The following is an 18,673-nucleotide window of genomic DNA, read 5'->3' as shown; positions in this document are numbered from 1 at the left end:
ATGAGTACTGCCCCCACCCCACAGGCACCATCGAGCTTGGGGAGATGTGAGTCACCAGACCTGCATCTAACTTAAGAATCTGGACTCTCAGAGTCTGACTGCCTGGCTGTGTAGTGTGCCTGTACTTCCTTTCTAGCTTTTGTCTGACTACTGATCTCTTCACACACACCCGTTGAACTGAATACACCGGCTCAGTCTTCTGTCCCTGGAAATACTTTTCATAATCTGAAGTTTTATACCTACCAGAATACACTTGGTCCTTCATTGACATTAAATCCTGATCTTCACTTGAGTGCTTGAAATTATTGTTGTTGGGCTCCATACTCGACATTTTTGCTCTCCTCCATTGGTGTGAATAATTAGAAACCATATTGCTAAGATCATTATCTCTATTTTATTGGAAAATAGACTAGCAAATGCAAAGATATAGTAAGTACCCTCAAGGCTTACACAGTGTATGACAGAGCCAGTTAACAGAATAAGACCCCATTCACAATGCTACATACTTATCACTCAATTACAATTTTTCCTTTCTTCTTAGAGCCTAGTGATTACCCTCTTATACAGCACTCTTTCTGATAATAAAGAAGGATGGATAATACATGCATACATCTTACTTAAGGCATACATTTTATTTTTTTATTTTTTCAATTTAGTATTTCATTTTGAAATTATTTCATACTAACAAAACATTGCAAAAATAGTAGAGTTCCCAGCTTCCTCACATATTAACATCTTACAAAACCACAGTCCAATTACCAAACCCAAGAAATTAACTTCAATATAATACAGCTGGCTGATCCACAGACCTTACTGAGATTGCAACAACTGTCCCACTAATGTCCTTTCTTGGACCATGAGCCAATATTATCTGTCATGTCTTCTTAGTCTCTTTTTATTTGGGACAATTCCTCAGTCTTTGTGTTTCATGACCTTGACACTTCTTAAGAATACTGCTGAATTATTTTATAGTATATCCCTTAATTTGAGTTGTCTGATTCCTCATGATAGAATTCATATTATGCATTTTTGGCAAGAATGTTACAGAAATGATTTTTTGTGTCTTTCTCAGTGAATCACAGGGAGGGCACATGATGCCAATACATGCCATTACTAGTGATGTTGACTTTGATTGCTTGTTTTAGGTGGTGCCTGCCAGGTTCTTCCACTGAAAAGTTACTACTCTCCCTTTTGTAATTAATAAGTATTTTAAGAGGAGATATTTTAACACTATGTAAATATCCTATTTATTATCATATTTTCACCACTAATTTACTATCCAGTGGTGATTCCTGCCTGAAATGATTATTACTGTGGTGCTTAGCAGATGGTGATTTTCTATTTCCATCATTTTCTATAGTTATTAACTGGTATTCTACTCTTAGAAAAGGGTTTTTCTCTCCCAGATTTATTTACTTATTCAATCCTTTTTATAGTATCATGAATTATATTGAGTATAAATCAAAACTACCATTATTTTCTCACTCAAATGTCCTAGACATGGCCATGAGGAGCCACTTCACCTTGGCTCATGTGTCTTTTCTATGTGTTTCCATCACTTTTTAGGCTTTCCTTACTTTCTTGCACCACAACATGTTCCAGTTTCTCATCATATACTTTTCCTATTCTAGTGTAGAAACATCCATTTCTATAAGGATTAGTGGTTTCTTTTATTTGAGAATGGTATTTAGAAACCAAAATCTAGGTACTAATTGTGCTCATCATTATTGAGGTATTGCTTCTAGGTCTCTCAGTAGATAGAGGTAGGGAATATATAGGTGCAAGTACACACATACACACTATTTTTTTATCTGTATATCTGTGATACATACTTTGTATATATACACACACATATCATGAGTTCCTATTGATATCTCAGATTCCAATTCAACATCACAGGGTTTGTTCTAGCCCTCTTCATTTCTTTTACCGTGAGGAAAAATAGTCATCACTATCCATAAACCTACGACACATTTAATGCAGTTTCAGGGCACCTGGATAGCTCAATCGGTTAAGCGACAGCCTTCGGCTCAGGTCATGATCCTGCGTTCCAGGATTGAGTCCTGCATCGGGCTCCCTGCTCGGCAGGGAGTCTGCTTCTCCCTCTGACCCTCCCCCCTCTTGTGCTCTCTCTATCTCACTCTCTCAAATAAATAAATAAAATCTTAAAAAGAAAAAGCAGTTTCAGAAATGTTAACTCTGATCCCTACAAAAAAACAGAGTCATTAATTTATATCATGTGAAAACAAACTTTCTAATTGCAGAATCTCAGCGTATAAAGTCTGTTTGGCAAAGTTACTTAAATTAGCTCTTTTTCCCCTACCCCATTCATTTATAATTCTTACAAATATAGTTAAGTTTACTAGATTTTTTTTTGTTTGTTCGTTTGTTTTTCATGTGGGGCTCCCTGAACACCCTGGTTCATTTTAATTATTTATTTATTTTTGAGTATGTGAAACATTGACACAATTCCAAAAATCAGAACTACACAAAAATAAATAGATAGATGGATAGATAGATAGCATTTATGTAAGTGTCACTCCCCCATCACCCCTTCCACCCTATTTCCATTTTCTCAGTCCCTGTTTGCTGAGTCCAAACCTGTAAGTAACCAATTTCATCATGAGTTTCTGGTGTTTCTTTCCTAGCTGTTTGCCCCAATTAGCAGATATATGTATATTTTCTTATTTCCCTTTCATTCTAGGTAATGTACTTCTCTGAATACTTTTTACACTTGGCAGTATAGCCTGAAAAATTGCTCTATATCTATTCATTCTTTTTACAATTGCATGGTACCTCACTATATGGAGATGTCATAGCGTATTAGTATATTCAACTACTCTCCTGAGCATTTAGGTAGTTTTTAATATCCTACAATTATAAACAATGTCACAATCAATAACCTCGAGCTTATGATTTTCATATTGTTGAAGGTGTGTCTTCAGAATAAATTCCCAGAAATCGGATTGCTGGGTTAAATGGTATGTATATGTAAATTTGTTAAATATTGCTTAATTCTTGTCCAAAGGATTTGTACCAACTTTCATTCCCATTAGCAATGTATGAGAATAAAGCTTATGTTTTTATCTTTTCCTCCATATCATTTTAGGACAGATGATGAGCAACATTTGAGGGGTTGATTTATGTTTATGTCTTCTCTCTAACTATAGATATTATCTAACCATGGTGCTAACAATCAAAGAAAAGGTTTACATAAATGTAAAGGAAGAAGAACAGAAAGAACAAAGAGCTGGAGAAATCATTAAAAAAAAAATGGTTGCCTTTGATCACAACAGCTCAGGATAGAAGTATATAGCTTAGCATTTTCACTTTGAAAGCTCAACAAACCAAGATTCCACAGCAATTTTCCCACAGCCAAGATTAAGCCCTGCGTCCTTTATGTCCCCAAGTGCCATATCAATATTACAATTGACACACAGTATTACAGTTATCTGCTCACATGTTTGTCTTACATTAGACTTTATTCAGCAACACGTTTATTTCAACTCCTAGCACAATCAACATATAACATTGATGAAATTTTGTTAAAAGATTATTAAAATAAAAAGAAATATTTTTTCAGTCTTTCCTCTATGCCATATAACATCCTACATGTTTTACATGTATTGCCTTATTTCATCCTGATAACAATCACACAAAGTTGGTTTTAGTATTACCCCATTTTATAGATCAGAAAACAAAGACTTGGAGAAGACACATAACTTGTCTAAGATGATATATTATGGGGGGAAAAAAACCCAACTTGGGATTTGAGTAGGATTTGAACTGAGGTCTGTCTCATTCTAAAGCACATCCTGCTTACCTTTCTCCTGGATGGCAGATGGAAATAGAAGCCTTCCTGACGCACCTTACATCACACTTACATAGGCAAGTTTTATTCTGCCTATGGTGAGACCAGAGCTAATTCTATATTAAGGATTTCAGGCCATTGTGTCACAATCAAGAAGGAAAGGAAAGGTGGTGGTTTTAATGGTTTGCGAATAGACTCTGAAAAAGCTTTCTGAGATTTTTTACCTTTTGGCAAACAAAGCTTTGGCTCCTCTGCTCCATGCACACATTTATTATACCCTTGTGACTGTGGTTTATGTGCAAGCATCTTATTTAAAAGAGTTTTTAAAAGACTGAAATGTGATTTCCTTTCTGACAGCAAAGGAAAAATAAAAAGATGTTCTTTGCCCTCCTGTTCTAATCTGTGTTTGGAAGTCAAGTCTGCAGTTCCCAGAACTCTATCACCAGCTTGTTACATTTCCATAAATCTGTCTAAGAATACAACACTGTTCACCCAAAAAATGTAATATAAACTGTAAAACACATGCATAGGATACCTGAATCCAATTCACCCTCATTTTGTATATAAGTGAAAATAAAGCGATGCTTTAACTCTTAGAAATGACAATATCACGCTATTTAGATAAGTGCCACCAAATCATTATTGAAATTCTGACAGCATTTGCCTTACTGGTAAAAGAAAATTACCTGTAATGCATAGTTTAAATAATTACTTTTAAACAAAAGCTTCTTTTCTGCATTGCTTATTTATCTTTTGAGACCAACTCAGCAGGGCTATGTATTTTATTAAGATTGCCTTCAGACTGCTAATGGCAGGGCGTCTGTTAGCACAGGAAAAGTGATGGCAGTTTGACTCCTATTCCTAATATTGGGAGTTAGTCCAGACACTTAAGAGCCAGAACTCTGCTGTGCATTTGACTATGTTATCAACACTTTACTTGCTAATGATACTAGTGACAGCATTTCAATATGATGGGTCAGACTTAAATAGGAACGCTTGTAATTGTGCTTACAGAACCAAAGAAACTCCCTCCCTCCCCCCCCAAAAAATCCCTTTTATCAGCAGATCAGCTGGTGTTAAGCTTCATGACTGGGAATTATTTGGTAAGCTTCTGCACAATATTTTTTTTCCTTCTCTGCTTCCCACCTTGAATGGGGAGCCTCCATCAGCACCTGATATCTCCCCGTTCAGAAAATGACAACTGAAAGCCCTCCTGTGGTGCAACCGTGTGCCAACTACCCAGCAGAAGGTCACACTGATGACTCCCCTGTGGCTTTTGTTTTCCCCAGGGAAATCCACAGCCAGGGCTGACTGCTTGCCAAATATGCTGAGTGCCACAAACCAGCAGTGCTAAGAACCCCCCATCTTTCTTGATGGGAAGCAGGAAGCAACTGTGCTGAACACCTGTGTCAGCTCCTGTTCCTGGGGACACCCCAGGCAAGCACTCATTCAGCATTCAAGGATAGGGCTCCCCTCCTCTGACTGGCACTTCTGTCCAAAAACTTCTTCTCGGTAGTCACATGATAATAGTTGCATTTGTCAGATCTCTATAACATCGGCATGTTTAACTACTGTTAAGGAGGATGATTTCAATCATCCGTGAGTTAAATATTTTACTCTATGTGTCTACAGGGAATCGGCACAATGAATGTACTTCCTGTTAGTGTACAAGTAAGAACAACATTCTCCATCACTTCCTTTTATAGCTACTCCAACCAACTCAAGGAAGAGGACACTTGGTCTGAGCTGTGGAAAAGGCATGATGCCACAGAGAGACAAGATCTAAATCAGTCTTTTTTCCTGTAGCTGACAGAGAATAATATGCTCAGTTCAATCAGTGAAAATTCTAGTCAAGTACGGGATGGAGAAAAAGTCAGGCAATATAAATAAAATTGCCTGCCACAGGTTAAGACTCAGTAAGAATATATGAATGAATGAATGAATGCACAATCAAATGAATGGACTCCTAAATAATTTTCAGTTCCTCAAAAAATTCTATAATTCAGAAATGATTATATTCCATATCCCCATAAAAGCCTGCATTTAGTGTCTACTATTTGCAGATCACTCAGGCCAGGCCTGTGCAGAGATTAAAATGAAATAAATGAATAAATAAACCAAAGCCTACTTCAGAACCACACAGCTTGTCAAGCAGCAGACCTACAATTCAAACTTCAGATTTTCTTGTATTTTGACTATTCCATTTGATTTTCTCCAAAATTCCACATGGCATTCAGACCCTTGGTCTTTCAGGGTATTCCCTCAGCCTGGATTGCCCTTCTTCCACTAAAGAGGAAACTTGTGCTGTCAAGTTTAAATTCATATAGCTTCATCCTCAACTTTCCTGTCATGTTCCAGAATCTCTGCATGGATACTTCTTCAACACTGGCATCGCAAATGTTAAGACTCTCAAAACAATCCATGTCTCTCCACTAACAAAAATATAAGTAAGTAAGTAAAAACAACTAACATTTTCTCATTTCCTACATCCATGGTTTGCATGACTTTTATTTCAGTTACTCAAGATTTAAATTCATCCCTTACTGCTCTAATAAGTTAAACTCTATTGATTCCATCTTTGTATTTCTGCTTGTATTTGTCCCCAGGTGTTTTTATCTTGATCCCAGCTTTTTGAATCTCTTGCTTGATGACTGTACTGGTCTCCTCTCCTCCCCTTATAACCTCTCCCCTTTCAGTCAATCCCATACTGCCACCACATTAATTAATACAAGGCACAGACCTAATCATCACCTATATTCTCTAAACAAATAAACAAAAATTTTCAATAACTTCCCAAGTCATGTTGAATTAAAAGTGAAAGCACCAAAGTAAGAGTCAAAGTCCTTTTTAAAGACCTTGAATTGTAAAGTCTCTTTGTGTTGTAAAGAGTTCAACATATCTTTACAGTCATTATTCCCTTTTTGTATACCTTGTGCTGCATGAAAACTTACTCAAGCCCAGAGACACTTCAGACACCAGGATCTTAAATATATACTAGGCAATCTTCCCCTCTCCCCCTGTAGCTAAGATCTCTGCTAGGGTAATCACATGCATTCTTTAAGACCCAGCTCAAGTGCCCTCTTGCCTATGAATGAAACTTTCTTTCTCTTCCAACCCTCGTAGAATGTTATGTTGTAGCTCTTGTCTAGTCTTTACGCCATTATATCTCACATTATAATATTTGGTATTCGATCTTCAGTCTAAATTCATTCAACACGTACTACAAGCAAAGCACTTTGAAAGGTGTGTTAGGGTGATAGTAGAGAACAAAACAGATTCATTCCCATCAAAAAGCAAAGAGAAAAGAGTCTTTCAAAAAAAAAAGTGTGATGGAGGATGTAGAGTCATTCAGGCAGTTGAATGAACTCAAGGACCAAATAAGATAATGACTAAAAATTGTCATTTGAATTTAGTGTGATGGAAGTAACTGATACCTTAGCAAGACCTGGCATGAGAGAAGTGAAGAGGATTGGGGAGTGGGTAGGAAGAACGAAAACGGAGGCAGGAAGCTGAAAGTTCAGGAAACATGTATGAAGGGAGTGGTGGCCAGAGAAAGAAGTACGATAAAAGGGAAGTTTTTGTCAATTTATTTATTTTAAGGTGGGAAATTTCAGTACCTATAAATATTAAAGCTTCTAGTAAAGAAGCTGAAGCTTCTTTATACTGAAGAATCAGCATTTCTGGAACTGCCAAAAGAAGTGAGGCGTAAGCATAGGTGGAGGAACTGGCCCTTCTGGGAGAAGGAAAACCTCCTGCACTGCCTGTGGCAGAGAAAGACCTGAATCACCCCCAGACTCAAGGAGAATTGCAGGTGTCTATGTGAAGTTGAGGTAGGCATGCCCTCTCCTTCAGTATATAATTCACAGAATAATTTCTTTATTTCTCATTTAATCATAAAAGTGATTCTTACAATTAAAAAGCAAAGAATTTAGAATAAGTAAAAATTTGTATTTATTGCATGAATATTCTGATAGCTTAGATACAAGCTTAGTTATCGTTTTAAAACAGTTTATTAATGTATTGATTTAAAGGTTTGAAAGCTTTATGGTAAACCATTATTTGGCAGCTGGAAACTGCTGCCACAAGACTGATAACAGAAGGCAACCCCTAAATTCCTCTTTTCATACTACTTGGATGCTTTTACAGGATAGTAATGAGAATTTTAGAGGCAACTCTTCCTTCCAAGTATCAATAGTATCTTCTCTTAACTGATAAATTTTACAAAAACAAATATGGGGATTTTCCTCTGTTGTTTATATGAGATAATCTCCCTTATTTTCTCATTTATATTGAAAATGGCCACTTTTAGTGTAGGTAACTCTTAATTCAAACAATTTTTATTTACCATCTAGTACGTGCACACTGGCTTAACAACTGTAAAAGAACTGCAGAGATAACAGAACAGTACGCTTCTCCCTGTGGGGGAAGCCGTATTGATCACTTCTAGGCAAACATGTTTAAGACCCCAATTCAGCTGGTAAGTTTCAGAGCTGGTTCCAGAATTTATGCCCTCTAAATCCTACTAAGTTTTTTCTTTTAAATACTCCATGCTTCCTCTTCATAAATAGTCTAATAGATCATGTGATAATTGTAATAAAACTATCACATAATTTCAAGCCTCTCCCCGTACAAATAGAAGAAAAAATTCATGACTTGTCTGTGGACTTAGACAAGGCTATGTAGTTTTGGTTGAAATTATAAATGACAAACAAATGGGGAAATCAGTATGCAAAGCAACAGTCAGATGCACATAATTTTTAAATATTACATATCATTGTCATTAATGTCCCTATTATAAAACAATAAGTTATTATACACTGCCAAAAAACACGATTCAAATTCAAAAGAATTATGCAAATTAAGGAAATGGAAAAGAAAAATGAGAGCTGCACTATAGCTCCTGGAACACAATCATCAGTCAATATCCTGATCTATCCAGATCAGACAATTGCCCTGATCATTGTTAATTTAAGTCTATTTTCATTCATAATTTATATTCTGTATCTAAAGAGAAAATTTTAAAATGCTTTACATACCTAGTATGTCTGAGTGATCCTTAAAACATGTGGGCCACGTGATATCCCTTATTGGCTAAAATCTCTTTAATGATTTCCATCTCACTCAGAATGATAGTCAAGGTCCTACTGAGCTCTACCAAGCTCTCTGTGATAAACACCATGTTATCCTTCCCATTCTCAACTCTTAGTTGTCCACTCCTTACTCTTTCCCTGCCACATTCCCTTTCTTGACAATCTTTCGACATACCAAGTATAAGGAGTGTCTCTTTACCCATCTATATCTGTATGGTTCCCTCTCTCCATTTAGGTTTGTGCTTCATTTTCCCCTTGACAGAAACACCTTCCTCAGACATATCTGAAACAGTCTTCCATCATTCTCTATTTACTCTGCTTTATTTACTTCTTAGTACATATCTTTATTAACATATACAGATGACTCTTGAACAACGTGGGTTTGAACTGCATGGGTCCACTTATACTTTTTTGCAGGACTTATACCTAAGTTAGCTAAGAACAGAGACTTGAGCATATGCATTGCATCAAGAGATACTTGAAATTATCTCTCCTTTAAGCTGGAGGCTAGTGTTCTCTCAATACCTAACAATAATAATCTGTCTGGTCTCTAATGCTAATGCTAAGAAATAACTAAATCCCTGAATCATCCAGGCAGAAGAACTTTAAGCTTAGCTCCTTTCTGAATAAGCCTTTTTACTAGAAGAGATGTGATCAGACTGAAGGACAAAAGCATCTATCCCTCTGTGATTAAAACTGAAAAAACCCAATAGAAGTTGCTCTATAAAAAACCTGGATGTGGAGGAGTTAAGTTATACTCCAGGAGAGTTGTGGAAGTGATAGCCGTGACAGAGAGGTAAAGGATCCCCAAGCTCCTATAAAAAACTAAGCAATTATACTGAGAGATGTAATCACTATTCAAGACAACTTGGAGACTTCTTTGAAGCAGGAGATGAACACGAACCCATCAGTCACCCACGGGGACACTCAGGGCAATGGAGATCCCAAAGGCCAGCATGGCTTCAGCTGACCAAGGAATGGGACTAACACTAAACTTTCCACAATGGTGACCATTTGACTATTGGGATCTTTCCATTTACATAGAAATTGTATTTTAATTAAACTTCATTTTACACATGGTAGTCAACATTCAGAAGTTAAGATTAATGTAAGCAAGTAGATTGACTCTGAAGTGTCAAGAGCTTTTAGAGGTGGATCCAAGCCCAGAGACTATAGCAGAAAAGAAAGGAAACGACTTTCATGACCCAAGTGTTACTACAATTACTTAATGTTACTACAATTACTTACTAACATCTTATATGTTTAAAGTTTTGATTCTGGAAAAGTTATCAAGAAATCTTCATTCAAAAACAGTTTATGTGAGAATAATAGAAATCCGGGTATTTATACAACTTATTAGGTAAGAAATTTTCTTCTATTCCTGAAAATTTATTTGAATTATTTTTTTAAATCTTCAAATCCTAAAAAAAAAGGATACCCAAATGCTGGACTTTTTACATAAAGGTGTTAGTCACAATTTGCAAAACTGAGAACATACCAAGTAAGCATGTCCAAGCAATAAACAAGTGGCAAGAGACTTGAGAACTCTAGAATTGATGGCAAAAGAATGATCAGCAAATGATAAAGCAAATGTCCTGACCTGCTGAGTCTCCCAGTCCAATCTCTCCCACTCCCGATGTCCTTGATGTTATCTATTTCTTGTAAAGCTAAAAAAAAATAAAATAAAGGAAAGAAAAGTAGTGAGAAATCAAAGTAATTCCAAACATTGTAGAGTTAAACAAAGTTTCTACTACAAAACTTTGGAAGAAATGTTAAATAATTTCATCATAACAACTTTTTCTAGATCAGATTCACAGCCACACAGTCAGACAAATAAGACTGTGCCAGTTAGTGGTTGATGAATGCATAATGAATGAACAACTAAAAAACAAATTTTATAAATGACAGTCAAGATATAATGACAGTTGAAACGTAAAAATGCAAACCAGTTATTTTGGAGCTATATCAATTAAATCGCTTTTAAAAATCTTTATATTATTAATTTATTCATATAAGCACATGCATGAATATGAACTCTGGGCCTAGTTTTATAGAGAAAAACAATTGTAACCTTCTTTATATTCCTTGGGTTAACTTAAAATACACTTATAAGGCAACATTCCTTACAGCTAGAGTACTATGGAAAACATCCTAATGGTCATTAAGATTTATTAAATACAGACTATTACTTATCAGGGCACAGTGCTATGTTATACTAGCACAGTAAGTTGTATAAGAATAAAAGTTTACAAACTCACTGGATAATTTCTAGATTAAAAACAGTACGAATAAAAACAGCAAAATAAAAGCAGAAACACCTTATTTATACCCAGTTGCTCTTTCATAGTCATAGTCCAGTGTGATAAAGAACAGGTTTGTTTTTTGGGGGTTTAGGGGGTTTTGTTTTGTTTTGGTTTTAGAGAGGGAAGGGGGGAGGGGCAGAAGGAGAGGGAGAAAGAGAATCTTAAGCAGGCTCCACGCCCAGTGCAGAGCAGGGCTCCATCTCACAACCTTGAGGTCATAACCTGAGCTGAAATCAAGAGTCCGATGCTAAACAGACTGAGCCACCTACATGACTCAAAAACCATGGTTTAATCATTGGTCCTATGACAAAAGAGCTATATGTCTTTGGAAATTTATCAACCCTTATGGAAGCTTATTTTCTTGATCTATAAAATGGTTTCATTTCATTTTGTCATGAATTCAGAAATCCCCCCAAAATCAATACGTATAACTATTTTATCATGATTTTATTATTTCCTCACAGATGTAGAATAATTTTTATAAGGATAAGTTCATCACCTATTCTACCTTTTTAAGCTTTGGTCCCCAAAATGTTTAGTTCTATCGTTTCAAAATGTTTAAACATGTGTTCATGATTTGCGTGACACTGCAACATGATTATTAGATTGTATAAATATAAATTATATAAATTTTATGCCCTGGGATGGTGGAGTTACCTGTGTCATTAACTGGATTATGTAGCTGGTATTTTTAAAAGACTTAAAAATGATACTTTTAGGAAAATAGAATTCTATTTCTAGGATATTGGTCTTACATACTGTAATCACAGGTTTGGAGGTGATCTAGGCCCAGACTACTTGCATAACTTTTGATTATTAGTTTATAAAGATTTTTCATTTTTAAAAGCCTCAATAATTTTGGGTGACTTCTGGAGTACCTAAATTCTTTTAAAGTATATAAAACAGTAAAAAGAAATAATACACCAAGACCTGTTGGGATTTATCCTAGGAATATAAAATTGGTTTAACATTTAAATATCAAATAATGGAACACACTATATTAATAAAATATAAAATCATACAATCATTCAATAGATGTGAATAACAATTGACAAAAGTCCAACACCTTTTCATGATAAAAACACTCAATAACCTAGCAATAGAAGAAAACTTCCTTAATCTAATACAGAGAACATCTACAAAAAAAACCCCACAACTATCATACTTAATGGTAAAAGACTGACTGGTTTCCCCCCAGATCAGGAATAAAACAAGAATGTACACTCATACCACTTCTATTCAGCATTGTACTGGAGATTACAGCCAGGTTTGTCAATAAAGAAAAAGGAATTAAAAAAATCCAGATTGAAAAGGAAGAAATAAAACCATCTATTTATAGATAATATTATTTTTATTTAGAAAATCTAAAGGAATTCACTGAAAACACTATTAGGAAGGAAGGAAAGAAGGAAGAAAGAAAGGGAGAGAGAAAGAAAGGGAAAGAGAAAGAAAGAAAAAGAAATCTCGTCTACCTTCCTGTTTCTTGCCACAGAGCTTCAAAAACTTTTGGAATTCACTGAGTGATAGATATGCCTTTGTTATGCTATGACTTGACTCATAACAGAGCCCCTCCATAGCTTCAGGCTGGAAAAGGTTGTGAAAAAAAGCAATCATGTGATTTGAGGACTGGAACTTTTCAGGACCCTACCATCCCAGACTCTGAGGAGAGGAGAGGGGCTGGAGATTGAGTTTAATCACAAGGTTAATGATTTAATCCATCATGCCTATGTAATGAAACCTCAAGAGAAGCTCTAAAACAATGAGACTCAGAGAGCTTCCTGGTTGGTGAATATATTGATGTATGGGAGGGTGGTACACCCTGACTCCACAAAAGCAAACTCCTGTGCTCGAGACCCTTCCAGACTTGTCCTATGTATTTCTTTATCTGGGTTATTCATTTGAAGCCTTTATAATAAAACATTAATAATAAGTATAGCAGTTTCATGAGTTTGATGAGTCATTCTAGTGAATTACTGAAGCTGAAGGAGTGTCGTGAGAACTCCAACATTTGTAGACAATTCTGCCAGGCAGAAGTACCCAATGCCTGGGGACCCCACTCGCAGTTACCTTCTGAAGTAAGGGCAGTCATTGAGGACCTTACTCTTTAATTCCTGGGATCTGATGCTAATTCCAGATAGTGCCAGATTGAACTGAATGATAGGACACTCAGTTGACATCTGAGAATTACTATTGGAACACAATAATCTTTTCAACAAATGGTTTGGGGACAACTGGATATCCACATGCAAAAGAAGAGAATTGGACTCCTACCTCAATACCATGCAAAAAGATAACTCAAAATGCATACTACTAAATGTAAGAGTTAAAACTATAAAACTCTCAGGAGTAAGCACAGATATTCATAACCTTGAATTTGGCAACGGTTTCTCAGACACAACTCCAACAGATAAAACAAGTAATAAAAAAATTGATACATTGGATTACATCAAAATATAAAAGCTTTGTGCTTCAAAGTACACAATCAAGAAAGTATCGAGCACTCTTTTGTCTCAGGAGCAATAAAAAAAATAAAGTAAAAAGGCACCCTATAGAATGGGAGAAAATATTTGCAAATCATACATCTGATAAGGACTTATATCCAGAATATATAAAGAACTCTTTCAACTCTATAATAAAAAAGTTAAACAACCCAATTAAAAATGGGCAAAGAATCTGAATAGGCATTTCCCCAGAGAAGATATATAAATGGCCAATTAACACATGAAAGATAAAAACATCATTTAGCCATTAGGAAAATGCAAGCCAAGACCACAATGATATACCATTTCACATCCACTAGAATGACTAATAAAAAAAGATAGGTAATAATAAGTGCTGATGAAATTGTAGAGAAATTGTACATCAAATGTAAGAATGTGAAATTCTGCAGGTGCTTTGGAAAATAGTTTGGCAATTCCTGAAAGGTTAACTATAGAGTTACTATATGACCCAGCAATTTCACCCCAAGTACATACACAAAAGAAATGAAAAAATGTCTGTCTTTATAAATACTTGTACATGAATGTTTATAGCAGCATTATTTATAAGAGCCAAATGAGGCAACAACTTAAATGTCCATCAACTGATGAATGAATAAACAAAATTTAGGTATATCCATACAATGGAATATTATTCAGCCATAAAAAGGAATAAACTACATGTTACAACATGGATGAACTTTGAAAAGATACCAAAAGAAAGAAGCCGGTAACAAAAGACTATCTATTGTATGATTCCATTTATAAGAAATGCTCTGAATAGGTAAATCTATAGAGACATAGAGACATATTAGTGCTTACCTAGAGTTACAGAGGAAGCAAATTTGGAGTGGGGAGTGACTACTAATGAGTATGGAGTTTTTGTCAGATTAAAATGTTCTCAAATTATATTGTGATGATATTGAACAACTCTTTGATTTACTAAAAAACACTGAATTGCACACTTTAAATGAGTAGATTGTAAAGTATATAAACTATAACTCAACAAAACAGTTTTTTACGAATTACATAGTATAAAACAAAGACACATTAATATAATTTTGTTCCCATTTTTAAATGGAAAATACCCACATCTGCCTTGAAAACCTAACCATGTTAAGATGATACAAAAGAAATTTTATATTTTGATAGACTATTTCTTGACAGATAACATTAATGGCAGGCCAAGTTTAAATACCAACAATAAAATAATAGGAAGATACTCTACTTTTAAACTAGTCATCAGAGATTAGTCTTTCAAGAGAGTTCAAGTATTATAATACAACCCAAGTATAATTGTTACTTTATCAGCACTAATAGTGAAGGGAAAAATTTATTAATCCAAACTATGGCAATAGTTCAGAATACAATTTGTTAAAAGTTGGAAATCACATAGATACTTTAGTGATTTTAGAATTCTCCATTTAAGAATGACTGTTATAAAACTTTAGCTGCCAAACAAAACTAGGTAAGTATATGAGGAAACATATACTTTAAAAATATCAGATTTCAGTGACATAAAATTGAAGTTTCCCAATACTACCTATTTAACTTTTAATTTTAATATGAATTCATTAAAAAATAGAGGCTACATTATCCTGTAAGACCATTTCACATTTACTTAATTTCATAATGGTAAGAGTGATAATGATTAAGCAGCTTGATCCATTCCAGTTATACAACCTACAGTGGCTAATCCCTTTATTTAATACGTGTTTGACTATTCATGTATATTTTCTGCTATTGAAATTTAAATAAGGTTCCCTTCCCTTCTCTAAAGTGGGTGCACACATTGCTTTAACTTAAATTGGGGATTTGCTCAATAACAGCCATCTATTCCACAAAAAGTTACTAAGTACTTATCATCAGATATTGATTATGTTATAAGGTAAAATACAGAGATAAATAGCACATGTGTTTTGGGATGATCCAGAACTGACTATGAGTTCAGGGCTCGATTTATAGGTGGCAAAACCTTTTTCAACTTTAGCTTCCTCAGCTTTAAGGTGATGATTAATTGAACTAATGAGTTTATAGAACCCAAAAATCAACATTAATTTCTCTTTTTTGGTTTACTCTGAAGGCTAGGAAGATTAGTCACACATGGATTCTGCACTTCAGAAATTAATAGTACAGCAGATATTATAATGTGTATAAATAAACTAATTAAGGTGAAAAATTAAGTAGGAATTTCCAGTGATAAAATAAGATGTGAGGTGATCCCTACCAGATATACATAATAGAGCATCATCACTATCAGCAAATGGAAATAGTATTATGTAGTTGACTAGCAAGCTAATTAAGCAATTATTAAGTAAAAATATAGACGATCAATAATCTTAGTCTGTTCCCAGGAAATTCTGAATAACTGCAAGTAAAGCTGAACATTATAGAAAAGATGGTTACTTCTTAGCATCATTCCTTAAGATAATGAATAAAAATACCACAATTCCTCTATTGAGAATTTTTAAGTCTGGCTATCCCAGCTCCAGCACTTATTCATGACCACTGGAAAGTTACTTTACGTCTTGGTTCCTTCATTTTCTCATCTTTTAAATGGGAATTACAATAATGTGTGCCTTAGGGTGGTTAGTAATATTAAATGAGTTAATGCATGTCAAGTGCAAGAGGGTCTAGTACATTGAGTACCACTGAGTATTACTGTAGATACTCCCAGTCAGGGTTATATCATCTTATTACTCTTATTATAATCTTTCATGCCATAGCAAGAATGTACAGGTATTTTAATTAAATTTTAATTACCATTCAATGGGAAGACAAAATGTTGTAAGCGAAGATTATTCCTAGATGCATACTGGAAAAATGAGGACTTTTCCTATCACTCATAATGGCCTGCAGAATGAAGTTCTATGACTAACTAGACTATACTATGTACCTTTGCAATGGGCGGAGAATGAAGAAGCAGTTCTCCCAAAGGACAGGACGTGTATGGGTGGTGCAGCATGCCGAAATACAAAACAACAGTTGCCTACCTACATCTACTATGTAAATAGGGATAGTCTTTACTGTAATTTGGGGTTTTTTTTTTTAATTTAACTGAACTCAAGATGTTGAACAAAGGATTGATTTATATAAAATTAGAACTCTTTAATCAAAAAGTCCTTATAAGACTGAAGGGAGTTTCCTCTCCCTCACCTTCCACATCTAATTGACCATTGAATCATGCTAATCCCATCTCTTAAATATCTATAAAATCTGTTCCTTCCCCTCCATTTCTCTAGCTATTGCCCTTCTCTACACTCTTGTCCTCTTACTTTGACTATGATAAGTTCCTCAGCTATTCTCATTGCTCCTGTCCCAAACACTACGCATGGGACAACTTGAGCATGTTGTGCCATTCTCTACCTGCTCTCCCTCAAGACTCAACCCAATTATTTTACCTTCTCAAGTGAAGTCTTTCCTAACTCTCCAAGGAATACTGAAGAACTTCTCATTTCACGGGACCCACAAATGGTAAGTTAGCATACATATGGAAGTATCCAATTATGAATTTTACCAAATTAGCACAAGTTTTTATTATAAAAACCCATGCTGGAAAGGTATGGTAAAGTCAAGCTTTCATATGTGGTTAGTGAAAGTTGAAGTGGTTCAAATATTTTGAAAAAGTATTTGGATCATACATATCAGCAATCTTACACATATTCATATATAAATTTATTTCTGAGATTATACCCTGAGGAAATAATTATTTCTTTTTTTATATTATATTATATATATATATATATATATATATATATAATATAATATAAAAGGAATGAGACCAAATGGCTAACAATAGGGCATTGGTTAAATAAACTATGGATCATTTCCCTACTAATTGGCTCAGGAAAATGAGCCTTAGTAATTAGCAGAGCCCAGATCCACATACACAGTCCTGTGATTCCAGCATCCAAAAGTTCCTAAACACTGATCTTGTTTGAAAATATTAATGTTCGAAAATATTAATTTGGTTTACTAGGCAGAGTTCTGTGGTTTATATAACCAAGGACACACACGCACACACACACAATATAAAAATGACCCAAAGGAGGAAAAAATGACTCAAAGGATAAATGCCAAAATGTTACAATGTTAATTTTAGAATTACAGGAATTTCTTACTTTTTTCTTTTGCTAATCCACATTTTCTAAACATTTCATCAATAAACTACATAACTTTTAGAATAACCAAAAGATGATTAAATAGAATAACAAACCTTTCATACAGATTGTATGCTGCTATTTAAGTGATGGAAAGAAAGGATTTTTCCAAAGGTTCTGAGTTGGCACCTCATAATAATCTGACCTCATAATAATTTAATCTTTCTCTTCAGCACACAGAAGCCCTCTAGGGGGTTCCTATCCAGGTTCATTTCCTGTGTAGTAGCCAAAAGTCTTTAAAAAAAAAAAAACATTTATTGACTTATTTTACTATGTATTAGATACCTTATCTACACTAGCTCCTTACTTCACAACCACCTGTGAAGTGTACATTATTAATACTTAATGAATGAGGATACTGAGTTGAACTTAATTGTCCATAGTTACATGGTCAGCATGTGGAAGATCTGGGAATTGAACCCAAGACTGCCTGACATCATAATCCATTTATTTCCAATAGACCACATATACCTCTTCAAAATATACCTGTCTATGTATTAACTCCCCACTTCATTTTAAGTGTTTGTTAATATATCAAATAAAGTAACTATTACTAGTATGGAAATGAGCTAGTCAGGTTACAGTGGAAAAAATACAAGAATTGGAGGCCTCCCCCCACCACCTGTCACTACCCCCTTCTTCCTTTTATTTCCTGCATAGCACTTACCATCTCTAAAATTAGTCTTATGACCTTACCTATTTTCTTCATTGCTTTACCTCTAGCATCTAGAACACTGCCTGACTTAAATTGGAGTTTAATACTTAGTAAATGAATAAACAAATGTATTCATGAGAACAGGTGAAAATTCCTCTAGGCTTTAATTTTTTTTAA

The 18,673-nt window shown here is 34.8% G+C and overlaps 1 protein-coding gene across 15 annotated transcripts in view; it reads right to left on the bottom strand.

Annotated features, from left to right (window-relative positions):
* SOX5 (SRY-box transcription factor 5) overlaps positions 1-18,673 on the bottom strand; it is a 1,040,220-nt gene that overhangs the window by 662,181 nt on the left and 359,366 nt on the right. For all 15 annotated transcript variants that reach the window (XM_027594377.1, XM_035729355.1, XM_027594379.1 and 12 more), the window contains one exon: positions 10,502-10,568. Coding sequence is in view for 2 of the 15 variants with exons in the window: in XM_027594372.1 (XP_027450173.1) it covers positions 10,502-10,568 (67 nt within the window). In the remaining 13 variants the exon portion in view is untranslated. The remainder of the gene's footprint in view (positions 1-10,501; positions 10,569-18,673) is intronic.

The sequence above is a fragment of the Zalophus californianus genome, chromosome 9 (assembly GCF_009762305.2).
Source record: "Zalophus californianus isolate mZalCal1 chromosome 9, mZalCal1.pri.v2, whole genome shotgun sequence".
NCBI classification, from domain to species: Eukaryota; Metazoa; Chordata; class Mammalia; order Carnivora; family Otariidae; genus Zalophus; species Zalophus californianus.
Note: the sequence above shows the minus strand (reverse complement) of the source record. Positions and strands in the feature narration are given on the sequence as shown.